Source organism: Myodes glareolus, chromosome 2 (assembly GCF_982192425.1).
Source record: "Myodes glareolus chromosome 2, mMyoGla1.1, whole genome shotgun sequence".
Taxonomy (NCBI): Eukaryota; Metazoa; Chordata; class Mammalia; order Rodentia; family Cricetidae; genus Myodes; species Myodes glareolus.
The window spans coordinates 45,773,794-45,795,036 of record NC_142027.1 but is presented as its reverse complement, the minus strand read 5'-3'; the positions used below and the strand labels follow the sequence as shown (position 1 = coordinate 45,795,036).

The window sequence follows — 21,243 nt, the reverse complement described above, 5'->3', positions numbered from 1 at the left end:
GAGTTGCTCAGCTCACTTCTATCAGCATTCCAGCCTGATCAGAATCCTAAACTCTCCTTGATGTCGCTGGACTCTGGAAGCAACAGTGTAAGGAATCCTGAGACCTGGAGACTAAACTCTTGTTGAAGTGTTTTGGTGTGTGTGTGCACGTGTGTATGTGCATGTGTGCATGCCATGTTTGCGAGAGTGCCCACAGAAGCCAAAAGAGGGTGTCAGATCCCCTGGAGCTGGAGTCACAGGTGGTTGTGAGCCACTCAATGTGGGTGCTGGGAACCAAACCCAGGTCCTCTGGAAAAGGAGCAAGTTACAGTGTTTGCTCAGCCATCGCTCCATCTGGCCCCAGCAGCACCATCCCCCCAGTACCATTGCCCTTTAAGCCCTCACTGCCCCGAGTGTCACTGATGATTGGCAGCACAGTGTCACCTCAGAATTTGTCCAAAAAGTAAATTCCTTGACACTCTCTCCACCAGCTTCTTACTGAACTGGAATATGAAGGTTGACAAGGTCCCCATGGTGTGTACGTACATCTGCATTTCACAAGCTCTAAGCTGGGCCAATGGCTTTTCAGCTCTGGTGACTAGGGGACACGCTTGGCTGCCCTGAGTCGGGAGATGAAGAGACTCCTTTCCCACTGCTGAAAGTAAAAGAGACCTGCACCTTCCCACCTGGTCCAAGATGGGAATCCAGGACGGCTAAGTTTGGGACTGGGGCTGTGCCCCTTTTCGGGGTGGAGTTATAATAGTCCCTTCCTCTCCCCTAGAGCTGTGAACAAGGGCTTCCTGTGTATTTCCCTATCTCTAAAATACATTAAATACATAAAATAAATGCCACTATTTGGGGTGGTGCAAGTTCGTAGGATTTGCTGAAGGAGGCGAAGGCAAGAAGATCACAAGTTGGAGGTCAGCCTGGACTACATACTTAAAAATAACTGAATAAATAAATAATAAAGTGTACAATGCGTTTGTCCCCCTTGCCCCCCACAGAGTCACCTAAGGGCACAGAGACCACACAGAAGCACAATTACTCTCAAATAAGACCAGCTGTCATTCCAGGGAGTCGAGATGAATTTTGACAGTTCATTGGGAAGGGAGGAGCTAAGCTCTGTTGTCACCAAGAGAATACAAGCTAGAAATGCATGTCCTACATAAGCCACAAACCAGAAATAACAGCTGTCATTCCAGAGTATGTCTGATGGCCAGGATCTGGGATAAATGGGTAATTTCAGTCCTACCATGAGGGTAATGTCACTGATGACTTCATTATGTATTCTAATCCCAGGCCACAAAAGCAGCTTGGCATCTCTGTCTGAATTCTCAGCCATGCGCCACATGTGACATGTTACAGAAGAGCTTTGCGTGGTGTTGCAAGAGTCAGTTCTTGCTTATGTGATGGAAATTTCATCTGTGTGTGTGTGTGTGTGTGTGTGTGTGTGTGTGTAAGCACTGGCATTCTTTGTGTTTCTCTCTTTAGAGTAAGACACACAGACTTAGCGAAGTTCTTGTGTAATAAAGCAGGTCCAACTGTACCTTTTCTGCTCAGAGATGGGAGGAGGATCTGGGAGTCTGGCTTGCTCCCACACCCCACCCCTACCCTCGACTCACTCACAGGAAGTGGATCCACCTCTGCGATCTCTGGCCTCTGATATTTCCAACCCCAAATCCACTCCCTGACCTCTTTGTACGTGGGTTAACTGGAAGCTGCTCCCCAATTCCAGTCTTGCAGGATAAGCCACGGACAGAATAAGGATGTGTTGTTGAAGGGAGAGGCCCTGGGATGTGTTCGCCTGTAGGGATGGGCAGGATATTTTTAAGAATGATGGACTTGAGTAAGGGCCTAACTTACAATTATTTGAAAGCAGCAAGAGAAAGGAAATACTTCAAAGATGTTGTCATGGAGAACTCGGCGGGTGAGGTTGTGGCATAGTGACAAAGTTCATGCCTTGTATCCAAGCAGTGCTAGGTTAGATCCTCCAGGACCCCGTAGCAATAATGAGACTCTTGAAACCAATACCTTGTGTCTAGGTAGAATGTTGGATTTGAACAACTAGTATTACCGAGACAAAGGTTCGATCTAAGCCAGATGTGGTGGTGGTTGCCTAAGCCCAATACTTGGGAAGCTTGGTGAGTTCACGGCTAACCTGGCCTATCTATCAATGCCCTATCTCAAAATGAGAAAGATCCAGTTCAGTATGAACTTGCATTAGGAGGAAGTTTGTGCAATTATCAAGAATGAATTGGCATTAGTCCAATCCAAGAAAGGACTGGATGTGTGTGTTGGGAGCGGTGGCACAACACTAACCAATCCTTAGTTCATAGAGGACCTATGTCAGTCACCCCTAGGTATCCAGGAACCATAAAACACTTTAGTCTGAGACTTGGGCTATCCCACACCAAGTCACCATTCACCACACTCTCACAAGGGGGCCTCAGGCAGACTGGTCAAGGGACCCAAGTAGAAATAATGTACTGTGCCTCTCAAAGACATGTGCCATTTTGTCACTCTGACTATGGCTTTTCAATGTCAACCCAGGAGAAAACCCGCACAGCCATTCTCTACCACCAGGGGGCTCTGAACCTGGCATGAGAGGGGATGCAAATACAAGAGACTCATTTAAATAAACAACTAGAAGAAAGGATTGGGGTTCTCACCTTTCAAAGGAGGGCAGGCATCAATTACTCACAGGAAGGAAAAAACATTCTTAAGACATATGAAGATGGGGGTGTTTTATTTGTTTGCATGTTTGTATGAAACAGGCTATCCTCAAATTTACTGTGCAACCGAAGATGACCCTGGACTCCCCAGTGTTCAGATTACAGATGTGCACCACCACACCCACTGGGCCTCAAACACATGAGAATTTGAAATTTTATTAAGCCTCTGAGGAGCAATTGTCCCTGCTTGTAACTATCCTGAATCCCATCCTGCCTCTCTTTGAACTTACCTGGATGGTGAGGGGGAAATCCCTACAGGACAGATTTACGTCTAATATTGGCTGTTCTTCTCTTCTCGTACACAGTTCCATATGTGCTGAAAAGCTGTGCCGAATTTATAGAAACTCACGGCATTGTGGATGGAATCTACCGCCTCTCAGGCGTCACCTCAAACATCCAGCGGCTAAGGTAAGCCGACAGAAGGGCCCAGACTTCCCCAGTGAGTCTGCCTTTGTTGGGTCCCTGCTGGCACTTGTTGGGAGTCCCAGGAAACTGCATGGCTGCCGGGCAGTTCTAACACTAATCAGGGGGTTCCCAGCCTGGTGAAACTCTTTCCAATGCAACAGCCTTTTTCTTTGTCTTGGGTAGGGTTTGTGCTTTACTGGTGGGTTGGATTTGCCTCACGTGATCTAAATGGCAAGTTAGGAAGCCTGTTTTCTCTAAAGCCCAGTTAGATTGGGGCCCCTCACACCATACTCAGAACTCTAAGGCCCTTAGGGGAGATTTTCTTTGGATTCACTCAATATTTCAGGTGGTTGTGAAATTAGAAGTAATTGTACATGTCTCTAATCAATGCTGACGTTTTTTAAGTTACTTGGGGCCAGTTTTTAAGTTACTTGGCTCCACAAGTAAAGATGTTTGCTGGGCAAGTCCTGTGATCTGAGTTCCATTCCTGGAGTCTACGAAAGTAGAGAGACTCCATGAAATCATCCTCTGACCTTCATACACAACCAATAACAAGTGTGCCCTCCACCTCCCCCATATACCAGTCATTTTTTTAAATGGATGATCTATAAGAACCTTTAAGTTAAAAAAAAATATATAGACTCTATATAGAACATATGAAATATATTGAAATATATATGTTTTCTGTGATTAATTTAATAGACATTATTTTGCTCATTATTTATAATACCAAAAGATATTTAGGGGTCTTTAAAATATATTTATTGTATGTTTGCTTTGCATAAATATTAATTTTAAAATAATAAGAATATATATTTTAAAATTTTTTTTGAGACAGGATCTTAGTCTGTAGCCCAGGCCTCCCGCTTCTGTAGAGCACTCCTATTGCAAAGTCAATATACAAATTGTGATACATTATGCAGATTATATATTGCATAATTCAGGTTTTGTCTTCCCCCTTTTCTTTGGTCTTTCATCTCCAATATCACTTGTAATTAAATTACAGAAAGAATAAAACACTTTTACGGATGCTAAGAAAATAACTGGTTTATTACAAGTATCGATTTTTTTAATTTTGTGCTGCTGGATTGAAACCCATGGGCGTGCTAGCCAAGTGCCCTGCTGCTGCACCGTCCCCCAGCCCTGTTGTGCTTTCGCGGATCTGTGCCATGTGATTTATTTTGCAAGTTTGCTTTTTGTTATTGTTGTTGTTAGGGTTTTGTCTTGTTTTGTTTTGAGGCAGGGTGTCACTTTGTAGATGTAAGCTGGCCTTAAACTCACAGGGACCCACCTGCCCCTGTCTTACAAGAGCTAGGACGAAAGGTGTGTGTCACCACACATGGCAAGAGGGTGCCATGATTAAAATTTGATTGACAGCAATTTTTCTTTCTTGCTGGGGATCAGCAGGAGCCTTGAGTCTGCAAGTCAAGTTCTCCTACTGAGCTTCACTCCCAGCCTCTACACCCAGTAGGATTTCCAAGGGGTTGACTCTTGGTCTGAAGTATGTGACATGGTGCCTGGCATCCCAGAAAGACACCTAGGTAGAGGGAAGTCTTTTTTTATTGAAAAATTGCCTTAGCCTTGACCAGGGAAAATTTGGACAGAATAAGTGAACACATTCTAGAGTCTTCCCTTCTTCTCTCAGAAAAACACAAGCACATGTGTTCACAGATTCACGGGACAGTTGTTTTCAAGGCTCATGAGTCGCTCTGAGGTTCTTACATTGTTAGAGAATTCCCCACTCTTCTTAGAGGAGACAGAAGCAGAGTAGAGGTGGACAAGGGGCTGCTGTGAAAATGCGGACTCTCGGAATTTACCACTCATGTGCTGACCCAGGAACACACTTAGAAGCCTAATTTCTATATTAAATCTAAAACTTGGCTGCTCAATAAATGTGACAGTCATTCAGCTGTTTTGCCCTGCGTTCAGGTGTTACTCATAGAATAATGGCAGGTAGGAGGATGACGGACGCCCTAATCAAGTCCAGAATTTGGATCAACCACTTAAAAGGAGGCCAGTGACCATCTTATAAGACGCTCAAGCAGCTTTATGTAAAGACTTTGTAACTACACACTGGACATCCTGGTGACAGTCGCCATGAAATGAGGCTCTCTGCCAACAGTCAGGGAGAGTGGCCTCCCTGGACATGGGTCACAGAATCTCGGCTTCCAAACACCCACGGTTTCAGAAGCAGAATTTATCAGGAAAGTCTCAGCCAAATTCTGACCCTAACTGGGAGAAAACTGATGTGTCCTGTTTCAAGCACTTAAATCTTGACGGCTCCTATGATGCCTGAAATGATAGACTCTATATATTGAATTTTCTATATGTTCATATAAATTCATGAGAAAGAATGTATATATATATGTATATATATTCATGAGAAAGAATTCTTTTATTTTCGAGAATTCAGATACACAGTTTACTGTTTCTTTGTCACATAATCAACAGTACCACTGCCTTTGTGCTTTGGAAATAAAGATCTCTTGAATGTAGGAAAAAAAAATCCTAAAACTTGTCATTTAAAAGCCATGTTTGTAGTTTACAAGTATGTATTGTTTGAGGCAGTGCATTCACGTAACCGTGATGGCAAGCCTAAACAGGATCTGGTGGCACAGGCCTGTAACCCCAGAACTCAGGAGGCTGAAGAAGGAGTGATGTGAGTTCAAGACCAACCTGGCCTACACAGTGAGCTCCTGTTTCAAAAACACGTGGAGGAAAAGAAAAGAAAACAAAAGAAAAGAAAAGAGATAGCAGAGAACTCAAGCCGGAGCCAGATGACCTTGGTGTGTTCCTATGATCCCACTGAGACCTGCTTAGGATAGTCCCACGCTTGTGTGACATGCCGGAGTCACCACTAGGCAACCTAGAAAATTCCACTGAGCATCGGAGAGGTAGCTGATTTAGGTTCTTAAGCCTTGAGTTTGAGTATCCAGATGAAGAAAGTGTGTGACATGCCTGTGGAGGTCTGTGATAAGACACGACACCCTCCCCAACCTAGCACACCCCACCTCACCCCTCTTTCTGGTTTTGGGTATCACTGTTTTTTGTTTTTTTTTTTAAAAAAAAGAGCTTAATTTTGAGTAAGGTTTAGAGGAAGCTGAAATCTCAGTAGTCTTTTCTGGCAAACTTTTCATACCGTCCCAGTGTCTGTGACCAAGGCACAGATATAGTGCCCTGGGTCCGTCTGTTCTCAAATGAGTTTTCTGACTTCAGGTCACAGCCTACTTCCATGCAAGCTTCAGCCTCCGAAAGTGATGCCTCTCCAATGGCCTCCTGGTGCCTGGAGTAGACCGGAGGTCAAGAGTACAGGCAGATCAGCCGTGTAGGCTCTTTTTACCCCGTGCCTCCGAGCGGCTGCTGACACCGAGCGCCTGTTCCCTGGGATTGTTATGTCTCCGTCTGTGTTGTTTCAGGCAAGAGTTCGGCTCAGATCAATGTCCAGATCTGACAAGGGAAGTGTACCTCCAAGACATCCACTGTGTGGGCTCCCTGTGCAAGCTCTATTTCAGGGAGCTGCCCAACCCCCTCCTGACCTACGAGCTCTATGAGAAATTCACGGTGAGTGCTTGGATTTTCATTGTGGTTAGCGGGTGGGATGCATGGACCGGCCAAGGGCAGTCTCAACACTGAAATAACAATAATAAAACTCACCAGCTGGTTGGCATTATCTTAGCATCGTGGTGGAAGTAAGATGGCGAGGGGAGGAGGGCAGTTTGCTAACTCTTTCTTCCTTGAGTTTTCAGAATGGTGCTGTTTGTTTTAAGAGCTGGCTTAAATTATTTCTTTGTTTATCCAACTGAATGTGCCTCATTGTACAGGGAGGAAACTGAGAACCAAAGAAGTAAAGTGGCTGGCCCAAGGTCACACAGCAGAGGCAGGGCAGGAATCTGAGGGCCCCCCAGCGCTTGCTAAACACCAAGATGGTTCATTTTCAAAAGAGCGTTCCTTCTGGTTTTGTTGGGAGATAGAGGACAAAGACCAGTAGGTAGAAAAAGGAGAGAGAACCCCCCCAAACATCAAAAGATAGGTCAGAAAGATAAGAAGAGAAGGGAAACAGAAAAGCACCTGGACCGGGGGAGAGAGGATGGGCCAACCCAGTGGGTTGCTGATAGCTATACCCAAGCAGCTTGGCCACCCAGTGAGGCGCTCATGGGTGAGCAGAAAAGGGACTAATGGCCCCAAACACCTGCATAAAGCAAACAGTCAAGTCAGGTAGCCAGACGCAGGGAGACAAAGCCTGAATGTTTTCTCTCACATTCTGATGCGAGCTTGTGATGGTTGTGTGTGTGTATCAGTGGGTATGTAAGTGTGGGTACAAGCTAGGACACTAGAGTGTAGACCCAGAAAGGGGGAAAGGGTGTGCAGAAAATGGGGGAGGGCCACGGGACACATGCAACATGAATGTAGAAAGAGACTTTGGTGGGTGGAAGGGGACGAGAGGAACTCAGACAGAGGGCAGACTTGACAACAACGAATTTTGTTTTGACAAAGTTGTAGTGAAAGCTAATACCAAGCATGTCAATTAAAATTTTTAACAAATAAAAAGACTAAAATAGGTCACAACACATCTGCCTATAAAGATAGATTATAGAATAGGTGGTTTAATGGAAAAGCAGAAGGGGAGAGGGAAGGGAGTTGCTAAAATAATTGACCACAGAACTAAGTCTGGAGAGAAAAGAAATTAGACCAAGTCAGAGGGTTACTAAGGAAGGTACGCTGAGCACTTCCTTGTCCCCACAAGGCCAGTGGAGTGCGAGAGGGCAGGAGCCAGGGCACTACTTGAATTACCATCAGAGATAGAAAGATTTGGGCTTTAGTGGTGTGACAGGATGTTTCTCAATGTCCTGTAATAAACTTGGGACCACGTGAAAAGTTCCTTCATTCAAAATCATGCACAAATAAATGGATAATTACTCTTTTTTTGGAGGAGTATTTTTTTTCAAGACAGGTTTCTCTGTGTAGCCCTAGCTGTCCTAGAACTCACTTCGTAGACCAGGCTGGTCTCGAACTCACAGATTCACCTGCTTCTGTCTCTCAAGTGAGGGGATTAAAGGCGTGTGTCACCACTCCCTGGCAAGAAAAATTATTCTTAAGAATTGGGCTTCGAACCTCACAATGGATTTAAGTGTTTTCATTGATACAGGAACAAGGTTACAGTGATAATTGAAAAGTTAGAAAAACATAAATGTACATTAAGAAAGGTGTGGGGGGACCAGACACATGGTTCAGTCATTAAAATCAACCTGTAATTCCAGTTCCAGGAGGCTAGATACCCTCTGGCCTCCTTGGGCATCCAGCACACATATGGTGCACATAAATTCACAAAGGCACAATTACGTATATATGAATAAATCCTGAAAGAAAGGCAGGCTCAAGATGGCAAAGTGGTTCAGCTACCCACCCTAATGACCAACGCTCAAGGTCAGTCTCTGAGACCAACACAATAGAAGGAGAGAGCTGGTGCCCGCAGTTTGTCCTGTGACATGCACACACGTCATGCCACACATGCACACTTGCACACATGCACACATGCACACACATACATACCACAAGTAATATTGTAAGAAAAAGTAATTTTTTTAAAGGCTTAAAAGAAAGGAAATTTAAGGGTGATATTTATCTTAATGGTATGACTATAGTATTTACTCTTTTATATACTAATTTTCATAACCTATCCACAGAATACATGATTGTTAGTGAAAATTAGCCCAAAGCACCCAAAAGCTTAATTATAAATGTTGGCGACTCCCCCGACCTGTAGCTGCTGATGCAGAGCTGTGGACAACTAGGGCAGTTCTTGATAAGAAACTTTAGAAGCCATTTCTTCCTAATTTTGTCGGCAGCCTTGGGTCAACTCCTCCATCCCCACTCCTTCCCGGACAGTGTTCATCTTTTGGTCCTTTCGCAGGGACTGGGAGAATAGGAAAAACAGGGGAAAAAAAAAAAACCAAAAAGCCGGAAGGCAGCATTTGGTCAGCTTTTCATCTGATCGAAGGAAATGACTTGAATTTAAACAGTTTACGGACACTAAAAAGTCAAAGGGGAATGTGTTGTTTTGGTTACCAATCTCTGCAGAGGTAGGACCTACTGATATTAATGATGTTGCGAATTTGTCCTTGGGTGGATTTCTTTGACTGCAGTAATGGAGGAGGTGACGCTGCAAGCACCCCTTCGGGGATGTGGCGATTGCAGCAATATTACTCTGTCCCAATTTGTTCAGCTTGCTTGCATGGCTGAAGCCAAATACTACCTCACTGGATTAATAAGAGGATTTAAGATATTAATGGGAGATGACAGCTGCTGCAGAACTACGTGGCTACTCTGTTAGGATCTCCCTTAGTTCCTATGAAGCCGGTCTTACTGTCGCTCACACACAGACAAGCACTGCTCTTAGGTGGTGATAAAGACTCAAGCTCCGCTCAGCTCCCACGCCCCTCAGATACAGTGTGGGATCTGGAAAGTCTCAGCTACTAAGTAGCATAGCAGGAGACCCAATGAAGGACGAAGTCCACAAGTAGTGCTGAGAGCCGGCTAACTGCCAGGGAAAAGAACCTGCCTTCTTACCATTTGCAGGTCTCAGAGTGCTGAAGAATGTCCGCACAACAAAAGCCAAGGGAAAGATAACAAAAGCCAATTTTGACAAGCTTAACCACAGATGCGTTATCTTTTCCTATGCTAAAAAATACACCGATAACATTAAAATGTAAATATTAATTATAAAAAACTATTTAGGTTGCCAGAGAAATGGCATACACACATGCATATTTTTTTTTCTTCCCTTGGGCTAGAGAAATGACTTAGTAGTTAAGAGAACCGGCTGCTCTTCCAGAGGACCCACATGGTTGGTGGTTCACAAGTATCTGTAACGCCAGTTTCAGGGGATTCGACATTCTGTGTACATAGTCTTAAGCAGGGCATGGTGGTAACCTCAGCACTAGGATAGGAAGGCAAAGGACTTAGAATTCAGGGTCAGCTGCAGCCATATGCCAAGTGGGAGGCCAGTCGGGGCTTCATGAGACCATCTGTTAAAAATACACCATTTGGGCTGGAGAGATAGCTCAGTGGGTAAGAGCACTGCCTGTTCCGTCAGAGGTCCTGAGTTCAATTCTCAGCAGCCACATGGTGGCTCACATGATACCCTCTGCTGTCATGCTGGTATATATGGAAATAGAGCACTCATATTCATAAATATTTAATAATTCTTAATAAATGACAAAAAGTAATATTCCTTAATTGTAGAGATCTGCAACAATAAAAAGAAAAATACACAACATCTCACTTAATGAATGAGTAAAAAATTTCAACAGACAATTCAGAAAAACATAATTATGTAAAAACTACTAGAAAGACATCTTTGCATGTTAATTTTTTTTTTTCAAGACAGGGTTTCTCTGTCTAACAGTCCTGACTGTCCTGGAACTCTCTGTGTAGACCAGGCTGGACTCAAACTCACAGAGATCTGCCTGCCTCTGCCTCTGAGTCCTGGAACTGAACACGTGCATCATCACTGCCACCCAGCTCACATGTTAATTTTTAAAGATTTGTTTGTTTTAATTTATGTGTACGTGTGTGTCCCTCCCTGAGTTTCTGTGCACCATACACATGTGGGTGCCCAAGAGGGCGCTGGAGCCCTGGAACTGGAGTTGCAGGTGGCTGTGAACTTTGTGTGAATGTTGGGAACCAAACCTGAGTTCTCGGCAAAACCAGCATGTACTCTTCACTGATGACCACACACTTGAAAAGAAATTTCAACATTACATTTCATGCTGGCAAGCCTGTGAGAAAACCCACTTCTTATAATCTTCTACTGGAAATGTAAACTAGGTGGGCATCCCAGGAAGTTATTTGAAATTATGATCAAGGTTATAGACATGTTATGCTCTTTAATCCAGTAAACTCTAGGACCCAATTTGAGGATAATATTTAGAAGTTAACCTGAATAATTGATATACAACTATATTCACTGTGGTATTATGCATAGGATCCTAATTTTGAAGAATAGCTACATCGCTACCATCGAAGACAAATAAATGGCAAATCTATCATTTCAAAACTGTGTAGGCAGGAAGACTGCTATGAAGACTGTTTACTGGCCACGGTATGAAATTAAATAGGAAGAAAGCATCTGTGAGGGTGCATAGGAAGGCAAGGCGGTGCTCATGTTGGGGTTGGAGGATGCAGTGGGTGGGAGGCTTCTCTTCTGCTTCTTGGGTAAGTAGGTTGATAGTGATCCTTTCTAAGTAGTGTAAAAAAAAAGTCTTATTTCCTACGACTTTCAAGTTCTTCAAGTTGACTACTGTAACAGAATTACCACAAACTGACTGTCCTAGTTTTATTTCCTGTTGCTATGACAAAAAGACTCGGACAAAACCAGTTTAAAGCTAAAGAGGTGGCTCAGAGGTTAAGAGCACTGTCTGCTCTCCTGAGGACCTGAGTTCGATTCCTAACACTCTCATGGCCGCTCAGTCTTTTAACCCCAGTTCTAGGGGCTCTGATGCCCTCTTCTGGCTTCCTTGGGCACTGCATGCAAGTGGCACAGACATGTAGGCAAAATACCCACGCACATAAAAATAATAGAATAAAATGTATAAAAGCAACCCTAGGGGTTTTCAGGAGGCAAGCGTAGGTGTTACCACCACGCCTAACCATCTGAGTTCAACCTTAGGACTCATGTGGTGTAAGAAGAAAGTTGACCCCCTACAGATTGTCCTTTGACTGTCAGATGCACCTACAGTGCTTCCCACATTCAAGAATGGTCTTCCCCGCTCAATTAAGAAAACCCTTCTGGCCAGGCAGTGGTGGCACATACCATTAATCACAGCACTTGGGAGGCAGAAGAAGGTGCATCTCTGTACATCTGATGCCAGTCAGGTCTAGAGAGTAAATTCCAGGCTGTGCAGTGATATATAATGAGACCCTGTTTGGGAGAGGTGGGAGGCAAAGGAAAGAAGGGAGGGAGGGAAGAGGGAGGGAGGGAGAGAGGAAGGGAGGAAGGGAAGGAGAGAGGAAGAGAAGAAGAAATTGCCATTGTGATGCACCACAAACCAATCCACTCTAGACAGACCACTCAGTGACATACCTTTGTCCCAGGCAATTCAGATTATGTTAATTGTTGACGTTTAAAACCAATCATGCCGCTAATCTATTCTGTCCCACCTCTGAAAGCCAAGAATTAAAAGCAGTGTCCTAGAGGTGGCTTCCGGGTTCCCTGCTCCCTCCAGAGGCATGGAGTAAAGGGCAGTCCTTGACTCTTCCAGCCCTAATAACTGTTGACATTTATGGGCTTTTGGGCACGTTCCTCAGTTTTGCCTCCGGAGGTCAAATGGAATTCTTTCCTGGCTGTGTCTCCCTCTTGTAGGACAGAGGAGATTTGCATTTGGGGATGAGCTAGAGAATCTAAGATCATTCTCCTACTCAAGGTTCACAATCACAGCCGCAAAGACCACCCCCCCCCTTTTCTTTCTCTCAAATAAGGTAATGTTCCCACATTCCAGGATGCAGAACCTGGCATCTTTGGGCACAATTATTCAATGTACCTTGTTTTGCAGAGGAAAATAAAAATGCAACATTCATTTTAGAAAAAATTCAAATTTTCTTCTTATTGATCCAATTAAAATTATTAAACTCAAATGAACATTGCTAAATTGGAGGTCCTGGGAAATGTTGGCTTAATTATCTATTGCATTTGTATTAAGATTGTTTCCTGGGGGGGGTGTTGCATACATCAATGTCTGTAAATGCAGCAGGGCCTTGTGTGTTACTCTCTCTCTCTCCCTCCCCTTATTCCCTTAAAGCAGTCTCACTGGGCCTGAAGCTCAGCGTTTCAGCCGGGTGAACTAGTCAGGGGCTCCAGGACACACCGTCTCCACGGTCTCCATCCCAGCGGTGGGTTTATAGGCGTCTGGGCCATTTCTTTACGTGGGGTCTGGGAATCCCAACTCAGTCCTCATACTTTGACAGCAAGTGCTCTGGGCCATCTCCACAGCCCCCTTTAAATCCGTTCTTTGTGTACTCATCTCCTTTGTTGAATGAGAATTCCACCTAAGGCCAGGACCATATTTATTTAACTCATTATCCTGCGTCTTCGAAGAAAATGTCAGAATGGTTACTCAGCAAATGTTTGCTCACAAGTTTGTTTACTCAAATAAAGTCGCTCAAAAATACAGCTTGGGGCTAATTAGAGACTCACAATGGCAAGTGGGTTATGGGCTCAGGATGGCTCCAGAGCCGGAGGAGTGGAAGGCAACTGTCTTGGCTTGCCCGGGGCTTTTTTAAAACTGAAAGACACTTGGGGCCGGAGAGGGGGCTCCGCAGTTAGGAAATAGTGTTGCTCTTCCAGAGGACTAATGCTTGGCAGCTCACGCCCACTTGTAGCTCCGGCTCCAAGGGGATCCAACATCTCTGGCCTGTGTGGACACTTGCACTCATGCACATGCACACTCACACACACGCGCACATACACACACAAGCACGCACACACATATGCACACAGACACACATGCATGCATGCATGCACATCATACAGAATTAAAAATAAAATAGGAAGGTGAAGCAGTGGCTCAGCAGCTAAGAGCACGTACTGCTGCTGTAGCAAAGGACTTAAGCTTGGTTCCCAGCACCAGGGCATCATGACCACCAGTTGCAGGTGACCCCATGCCCTCTAGCCTCCTTAAACAGCCAGTGCAAGTGAGATACATAACTCATGCAAGCACACACACACACGCAAACACACACACACACACAAACATAAATTTAAAAATCCAGATCTTTTAAAACATCTTTTTAAAAAGAAAAAAGAAAGGCCCTTGGTCTCAGAAACTTTAAACCTTGAGGAAGCCAAACTAATTGGTCGCCCTGCCAGGGGCCTAGGCCGAGAGGCTGATCCTAGCAAGACAGTGCTTACCATAATGGAGAGTGCTCCTGAGTGGCACTGTCCCCAAGGTGTGGCCCACGTGTGGCTGTCGGCCATCTTTAAGCATAAAGCAGAATATTGACTCATTCAGTTGTTTATTCCATTCAAGGGCTGTTTGTTAGGACCTTCTCTGTCTGGGGCCTGGAGAGCTAATGGTGAGCAAGACAGATGCAAGCCTTACTTATTGTCACTTTAGTTCTATTTGGATGAGAGAGAGAAAGAGAGAGATGGCAAACTCTTGTAACACAGAGATGCTTCGTTAGAGCGGCTATGGACTATAAACATCGTGTTACTAACACTGCGAAGAAAAATAGCCCAGGGCTGGAGAGATAGGAATGGGCCAGGACTGCTATTTTAGGGTCACCAGCGTTCTCTCCATGAGGCAGAATCTGAGCAGATAGGGATAGAGTGAGGGAACAGATTATACCAGTATCTGGTGAAGTGGGTGACAACAAGAAACCGCAGGTCCAGAGGCCTTGGCTTGGGGGCGGGGGAGATGCTGAGCTTGAAAGAACCTGTAGAGACCAGGGACCAGCATGAAGCCAGCAAGGTGGCCGTGGTGGGAGATGAGACAGAGGAGTCACAGGAGGACGTGGTCACCCAGGGTTGATTACATCCGTGATGGAACGAGGACACACACACAAGGACTATCTAGAAGCCACACAGTAATTATCCCCCAGAGACTGACGGCCTGTAGTGCCAAGAAAAATGACCTTTTTCTAAATTTTTTTTCTGATTATCACTTTTTAAAAAAAAATGCAGTTATGATGTCAAATAATTTAATAAAATGGTTTATAGTTATTTTTAAGTAAGTAATAACACTTAACATTGTAGTCAGGGTACCTGTGGCTCTGCAGGTAACAGGCATATTGTCCTCTGGCTTGCACACACGTACACATACACACACACGTATTAATTTTCTAATATCCCCCCAGGCTTCAGTTAGAGAAAGTTCCTCTGGCTCATTTGTGTTGGGTCACCCTAGTGATGACGGCTGTCTGGGCAGGAGGACCTGAGCTATAGGGCAGAGGTGGCTTCTGAGAAACAGAAACCTAGAGTAAGGACTCACCGCCAGGAGGAAAGCCCTGCCTTTGCCTGACTCCTCCAAAGTCAGGAAGATGATCATCTGGACAACGAAGGAGGGACCAAGCAGTGACAGGGCAGACTCATCCCAGATCTTACATCCCAGAGACTAACATTCATCAAATTGGCCAGCTTTCTCTTCCAGTTTACACACACACACACACACACACACACACACACACACACACACACATTAGAGTGTGTTAAACTTAAACTCTTCTCCCCAAAATGCCCACAACAAGATCTTCTGTCTTAGTTGGGGAACACAAACCCAAAGTGAATTTGCAGTGGCCAGATCTCTCGCTAGAGAAAAATGAGGATTTAAGTCAAGCTTGGTATCACCTCCCATAAATACCATCTCAGGGGAGGTTGAGGCAGGAAGACTGTGAGTTCAAGGCCAGCCTGGCTTACACAGAAAGAGCCTGTCTGGTTAAGTAATTGAATGGAAAGAAAAGGAAAGTGAGTTTCTGGATAGAATGGGGGTGCAGTGGGGAGAGACTGTGAGTAAGGAAATAAAAGGTAATTCCCACTGGGCCCAGCAAGCATCAGGGGTCAACCTGCCCCTTCACTTAAGACAGTGGTCCTCAACCTTCCTAGTGCTGTGTGCTGTCCGTTTAATACAGTTCTGCATGTTGTGCTCACCCCCAAACATAAAATTATTTCCATTGCTACTGCATAACTGTAATTTTGCCACTGTTGTGAATATAATGTAAATGCCTATGTTTTCTGATAGTCCTAGGTGACCCCTGTGAAAGGGTCATTCAACCCCCGTAACACACACACACACACACACACACACACACACACACACACGAGTCACAAACCCAAATATGTCTTTCAGTTTTCCATTGCTATTATTGGCAAGGGCCCCAACATTCAGCGCCAGACACCTTTTAGAAAGAGGGGAGTGGCCCAAAGCTCTGCAGACCTCGGCCCTGGCTGTGCAAGGACAGTCCTGCAGCCTCCCGAACTCTCCCGGGTGTGTTGCTCCATGGAACCAAGCTGTGAAGACCCATGCTGTATTCTGCAGCCCTGGCTGCCTGGAGGGCTCACCTCCCCTTCTCCTGTGAGCTTCCCCCTGCCTCCTGGGAGGGTGGCCCCTGAGATTCTGATTACTAAATAATGCTCCAGAAAGAAGGCAGGGGTAGGACTCAAAAACCTGAGTTTGATCCTTGGGATCCGCATCATGGAAAGAGACAACCAAGTCCCTCATGCTGTTGTCAGCCTTCACATATATACCATGTGCAAATACACCCACACACAAATAGTAAGAATAAAGACAGTGATCTTTGAAACAGGATCTTGATATGTTATTAGGGAAGCCCTGGAACTCACTCTATAGACCAGGCAGGCCTTGAACTCATGACCTTCCTGCTTCACCCTTCTGAGAAGCTTCAATTACCACCAAATCCTACAGTACCATAAAGGAACTCTGGGTGTTTATTTGTTTTGTTGCGCTGACAGAGCCTTGTGCATGCTGAGCAAATGCTCTACCACTAAGCCACACCCAGCACCCCAGAATCACAAGCCAGAAATGCCCGCTCATATTTGTTAATAAATGTGGGCAAATAGTATACAAACCCCGCAGATTTGAATCTTCATTTTTGCTTTCATTGCAGCTGCTACCAGCGGTGATTATCCAAATAAATACAAAAGCAAGAGGCAGCTAGTCACATTGCACTGAGTCAGGCAGCAGCAAGGATGCTTGAGGCCAGCAGGTCAGCTATATGTCTCCTTTGTATTCAGGGCACCTACGGAACAGTGCTGTCCATATTTAGGGTGCATCTCCTGGCTTCAGTTAACCTACTCTAGATAATCCTCCACAGACAAGCCAAAAAACTTATCAGTGCTTTTGATTCTGTCAAGTTGACCATCGATGGTAATCATCGCACACAGGTAGGATCTAGGGTTAAGATAGGAAACAGTTTGGGACTGAAGAGTCTTCAGGGATGTTAGTGTCACGCGGCAGCCTTGGGCTAGTGAGAGATGGACACGAGCCAGGCTGTCATCACTTTGTCCTCATGGTGTTCCTGCCTCCCCTGCAAGGCCCTGGGCTGACGAGAACAAAATGCCCGCACAGGATATAAGCAGATAGCAAATCAGGGCAAGGCCACCAGATCCTGGGGACAAAACTCTTATCCCTGATAAGGAAGGCACGTCTTCTCTGCTTCTTGGCAGCCCGAACTGGCAGCAGGGAAGCACTAGAAGTCATAGAATAGTCCCAGGCTAGGTGACAAGTGAGTCGCTATTCACACCCAGAAGGGCTGAGTAGACTTGTGTGTCCCGGGACGTCACTGTCTAATGCTGTCTCTCTGAATGTGACTCTCTATGACTCTCTGCCTTGCAGAACACTTTTAGATGCTATCTGTTCTTTCCCAGACACCAAACAGCATCTGAGGGCACACGGAGCCCCACCCACTCCTGTGTGCATACAGAGTGGAGACCCTTGACTCGGTGACACTCAGAAAGGGCATTTGACTGGCTGCTGCCACGGACCAGAATGCTTCTGGGATGGGGTCTGCACGCACACAGGTGTACGGCTGGAGGGCCTGAGTCCCGAGAAAGACCAGCACGTGCAGGAAGGGTGCTGGCCCCTGGGTGCTCACCGGCTACTTCCCCTTCTTCCCCACAGGAAGCAGTGTCTCATTGCCCGGAAGAGGGCCAGCTGGCCCGAATCCAGAATGTTATCCAGGAGCTCCCCCCGCCCCATTATAGGTAAGGAGAAATCATCCAGACACTGATGTGGTAAAACATCGAGGAGGTGGGGATGCACGGCCGCGGAAATGAACAGATGGTGGCTTCCCTGGACGCCTTTGGAAATCAGTGAGCAGTCAGTGTTAGCGGATGGGCGGGGACAACTGGGGACAGTGGCAGCCAAGGGAAACCTGTCTCCATTTGCAGGGCCCTCATCAGAGTCCCAAAGAAAGTCATCGTCCTCGCTATCACACAAGCCAGCCTCAGGGTGACCTCCTGGGTCGTAACCAGAGTTAAACTCTAGACAAACCTTTGGAATTCCAGATGGCCTTAAAGCTGTGGGTGACTGTGATTCTTGAGCGTATTGTCTTTCCTGGCTCCTTAAAATTAGCCCCGGCACCATCCCTGTCCTTTCTAGTCTCACAGATGAGCCCAAATGGTACTAACTGTCCCAGTGTTACCTACGTCTGCCCACTTTTCAAAAGGGGGCGGAGTTTGACGTGGTGTTAAAAAGAACTTCTTTGTGGTCGACAAATATCTGTCTCTGAGATGAACCTGCTAGCAAGTTAATCTGTAGCCATATGGATGTCCTCAGGCAATCAGGTTGAGAACCTCTTTGAGGATCGTGAGGGAAGTGAATTTTCCCAGGGTGGAAAAGAAGCAAGTTGCTCCCTGCCCGCTGAGGGTGTGCGGGGTGGTTCCCTGGTCCTGTCTGTGGACCTGCTCCAGCAGCTGCAGCTGACATCTGACAGCACTGACTCCTGTCCCCATCCCAAGTCAGTGGCCCTGGGGTCTAGAAAGCTTCCTTTGTCAATCTTGATCTCTTCCCACTACCCCTTCAAAGTTCATAATTTAGGGTGTCTTACATCCCACCTTGGGTGTGACCGTCAAGTGGCAGGCTTCACACGGGTGCTGACATTTCTTACTTTGCCAAACATCCAACAAACAAACGGACCGTTTCAGGACCTTGGAATACCTGATCCGACACCTGGCCCACATCGCATCCTTCAGCAGCAAGACCAACATGCACGCCAGGAACCTGGCCCTGGTGTGGGCCCCGAACCTCCTCAGGTAACTACCATCCATGGGCTCAGAGCAGCCCATAATACTCTGAGTGGAAACAAAGCCTGAGTGCTTCAAAGTGAAAGCCCTGGAAGACAGTCCTAAGGCTCGGTGATCTTTTTATAGCATATATGAACTAATAGTGCCTTAAAAGCTTAAGTTCTTGGCCTGCCAGCTTGGGAACTCTGGCTCCAAAGGCATCTGTTGGCTGCCATCCCAATGTGGATAAAGTTATAGGTCTCTATGTTTACTACCATTTCTCAAAAAGGCTTTTTTTTTTTTTTTTTTCTCTGGGGCTCATTGGCTTCTCTTGGCTTTGGTGAGGCCACCGATGCCTGTGACTTGAATCAGCTGCTTCATGCATGACTCATGTGAGACAGCTGGATAAAGGTGGAAGGGAATCCCATGAAGCAAAAAGAAGTCCGTCCTGTGCATTTATAGAGTGTGTGACAGTGACTTCCCATCTATTCAGTGGGTGGGCTTCGCTTCTGTTGGGAGACACTCTCTGATTGGTCATGAAAAGTCAAAACATGGGGCTGGAGAGATGGCTCAGTGGGTAAGAGCATTGCCTGCTCTTCCAAAGGTCCTGAGTTCAATTCCCAGCAACCATATGGTGGCTCAAAACCATCTGTAATGAGATCTGGTGCCCTCTTCTGGCTTGCAGGCATTCACGCAGAAAGAATATTGTATACATAATAAATAAATAAATAAATAAATAAATAAATAAATAAATATTAAAAGAAAAGTCAAAACATGGGGCCCGGACAAAAGGCCCACCAGCCATGCTCACTGCCCCCTATTGTAAGGCAGAGTCATTCTGCTTGTGTTTCTCCCGCGCAGGTGTAAAAAAATCGAAGCCACTATTTGCAACGGAGATGCAGCCTTTCTGGCAGTCCGGGTGCAGCAGGTGGTGATTGAATTCATACTGAATCATGCGGATCAAATCTTCAACAGTGGTGCTCCAGGGCCTCTGCAGCAGGATGGTAATGGCTCCCCCTGGCCTACGCCCCACACACCCCACCTCCTTTATTGTCCTAATCATAGAGCCCCCAAATAAGTGAGTAAGAAAGTGGAGGCAGGAAAAGCAGACATTCCAGGTCAGGCTTGGCTGCATAGACAGTGTAGGACCAATCTCCAGATGTTGTCAAATGTCCTTGCGTAGGGTGAGGGGAGGGTGTGTAAAACTGCCTCAAGTTACCGTCGTCAGAGAAGGGAGACCCTTGTACGACAGCCATGCCTTCATCATGTCACCCTAAAGGGAACACCCCAGAGGGGAGACAGTGACTGTATTAGAAACACTCCAAGTAGAGGCTGAGGAAAGAGCCACCCCTTTCTGAGGGAATAATATGCTAGATAAATGCTCTGTCCCTCTAGAGACAGATGCCTAGGAAAAGTAGACCCCAGACATCCATGGCCTTAAAGAATGCGGTCCTCGGCTGTGGGAGGAGGGGCAGCCTCCTACTCCATTTTAGTTGAAGCCACCTTCTTATCTGACCACAGCACTTAGCAGAGTTTGGGGATTAAAGAACCATTGCCGAAACTCTGGATCACAGTAAGCACCCAGGAAATATTGTAGGATGAATGAATGAGTCTATGAAGGGTCCCTCCGTGGAAAGTCCAGAAAGCAGGAACCTCCTGGCGCCCCTCTCTGCCCTCCACCAGCTGTGAGCAGGAGAGCCGACAGTTTCCTTGCACAACTTCTGCCCTAGACTCCCCTGTGGAAAAAGAAAAGCCCCAGTTGGCCTGCAGCCCCCAGTCAGGGAGTTCAATGGAAGGACTATAGGTGAGAGCTCGGACCTGTCCCGAGCTAAACTCTTTCCTTTGGTTTCCAGAAGGCCGTGTCATCACCAAAAGCCTGACCTTGCCAGCCCTGTCCCTGCCCATGAAGTTGGTAAGCCTGGAGGAGGCTCAGGCCCGAAGCCTGGCGACAAACCACCCTGCTCGAAAGGAGCGACGAGAGAACAGCCTGCCTGAGATCGTCCCTCCCATGGGCACTCTCTTCCACACAGTCCTCGAGTTACCAGACAGCAAGTAATTGGCATTCTTCCAGAATTCTGAAGGGTTTGTGGGTGGAGGGGGACAAAGGAGCTGAGGCGTCCAGTCTCAGGGCCAGGAGTGATAGCGGTATGGGCTGGGGTGCAGTCCAGGTGGGGTGCAGAGAGATGTTCTGGAAGGGAAGGGAAGGGAGCCGTCTCCTCAGGTTTCACCATCATCCATGGTGATGCTCTCACCCACTGCCCCAGAGCCCCGGTGAGCTCTGGTCCCTTGCCAAAGACCTGAGGTACCAAGTGAGTTGTGAGTCTTTCCTGCCAAAGAGTAGACAAAACAGGCCAGCAGTTTACAAAGCGAGTTGCCAAAAATGAATGCTTGGCT

The 21,243-nt window shown here is 46.2% G+C and overlaps 1 protein-coding gene across 2 annotated transcripts in view; it reads left to right on the top strand.

The window, feature by feature from the left end:
- The window catches only part of Arhgap31 (Rho GTPase activating protein 31), a 109,801-nt gene that overhangs the window by 68,513 nt on the left and 20,045 nt on the right, over positions 1 to 21,243 (top strand). Inside the window, exons 2-7 of one of the 2 annotated variants that reach the window (XM_048422452.3) lie at positions 3,017 to 3,119; positions 6,533 to 6,677; positions 17,747 to 17,829; positions 18,772 to 18,879; positions 19,711 to 19,853; positions 20,706 to 20,901. In XM_048422452.3, the coding sequence (XP_048278409.3) occupies positions 3,017 to 3,119; positions 6,533 to 6,677; positions 17,747 to 17,829; positions 18,772 to 18,879; positions 19,711 to 19,853; positions 20,706 to 20,901 (778 nt within the window). Of the gene's footprint in view, positions 1 to 3,016; positions 3,120 to 6,532; positions 6,678 to 17,746; positions 17,830 to 18,771; positions 18,880 to 19,710; positions 19,854 to 20,702; positions 20,902 to 21,243 lie in introns of both variants that reach the window. The other variant, XM_048422451.3, reaches the window with a different exon arrangement.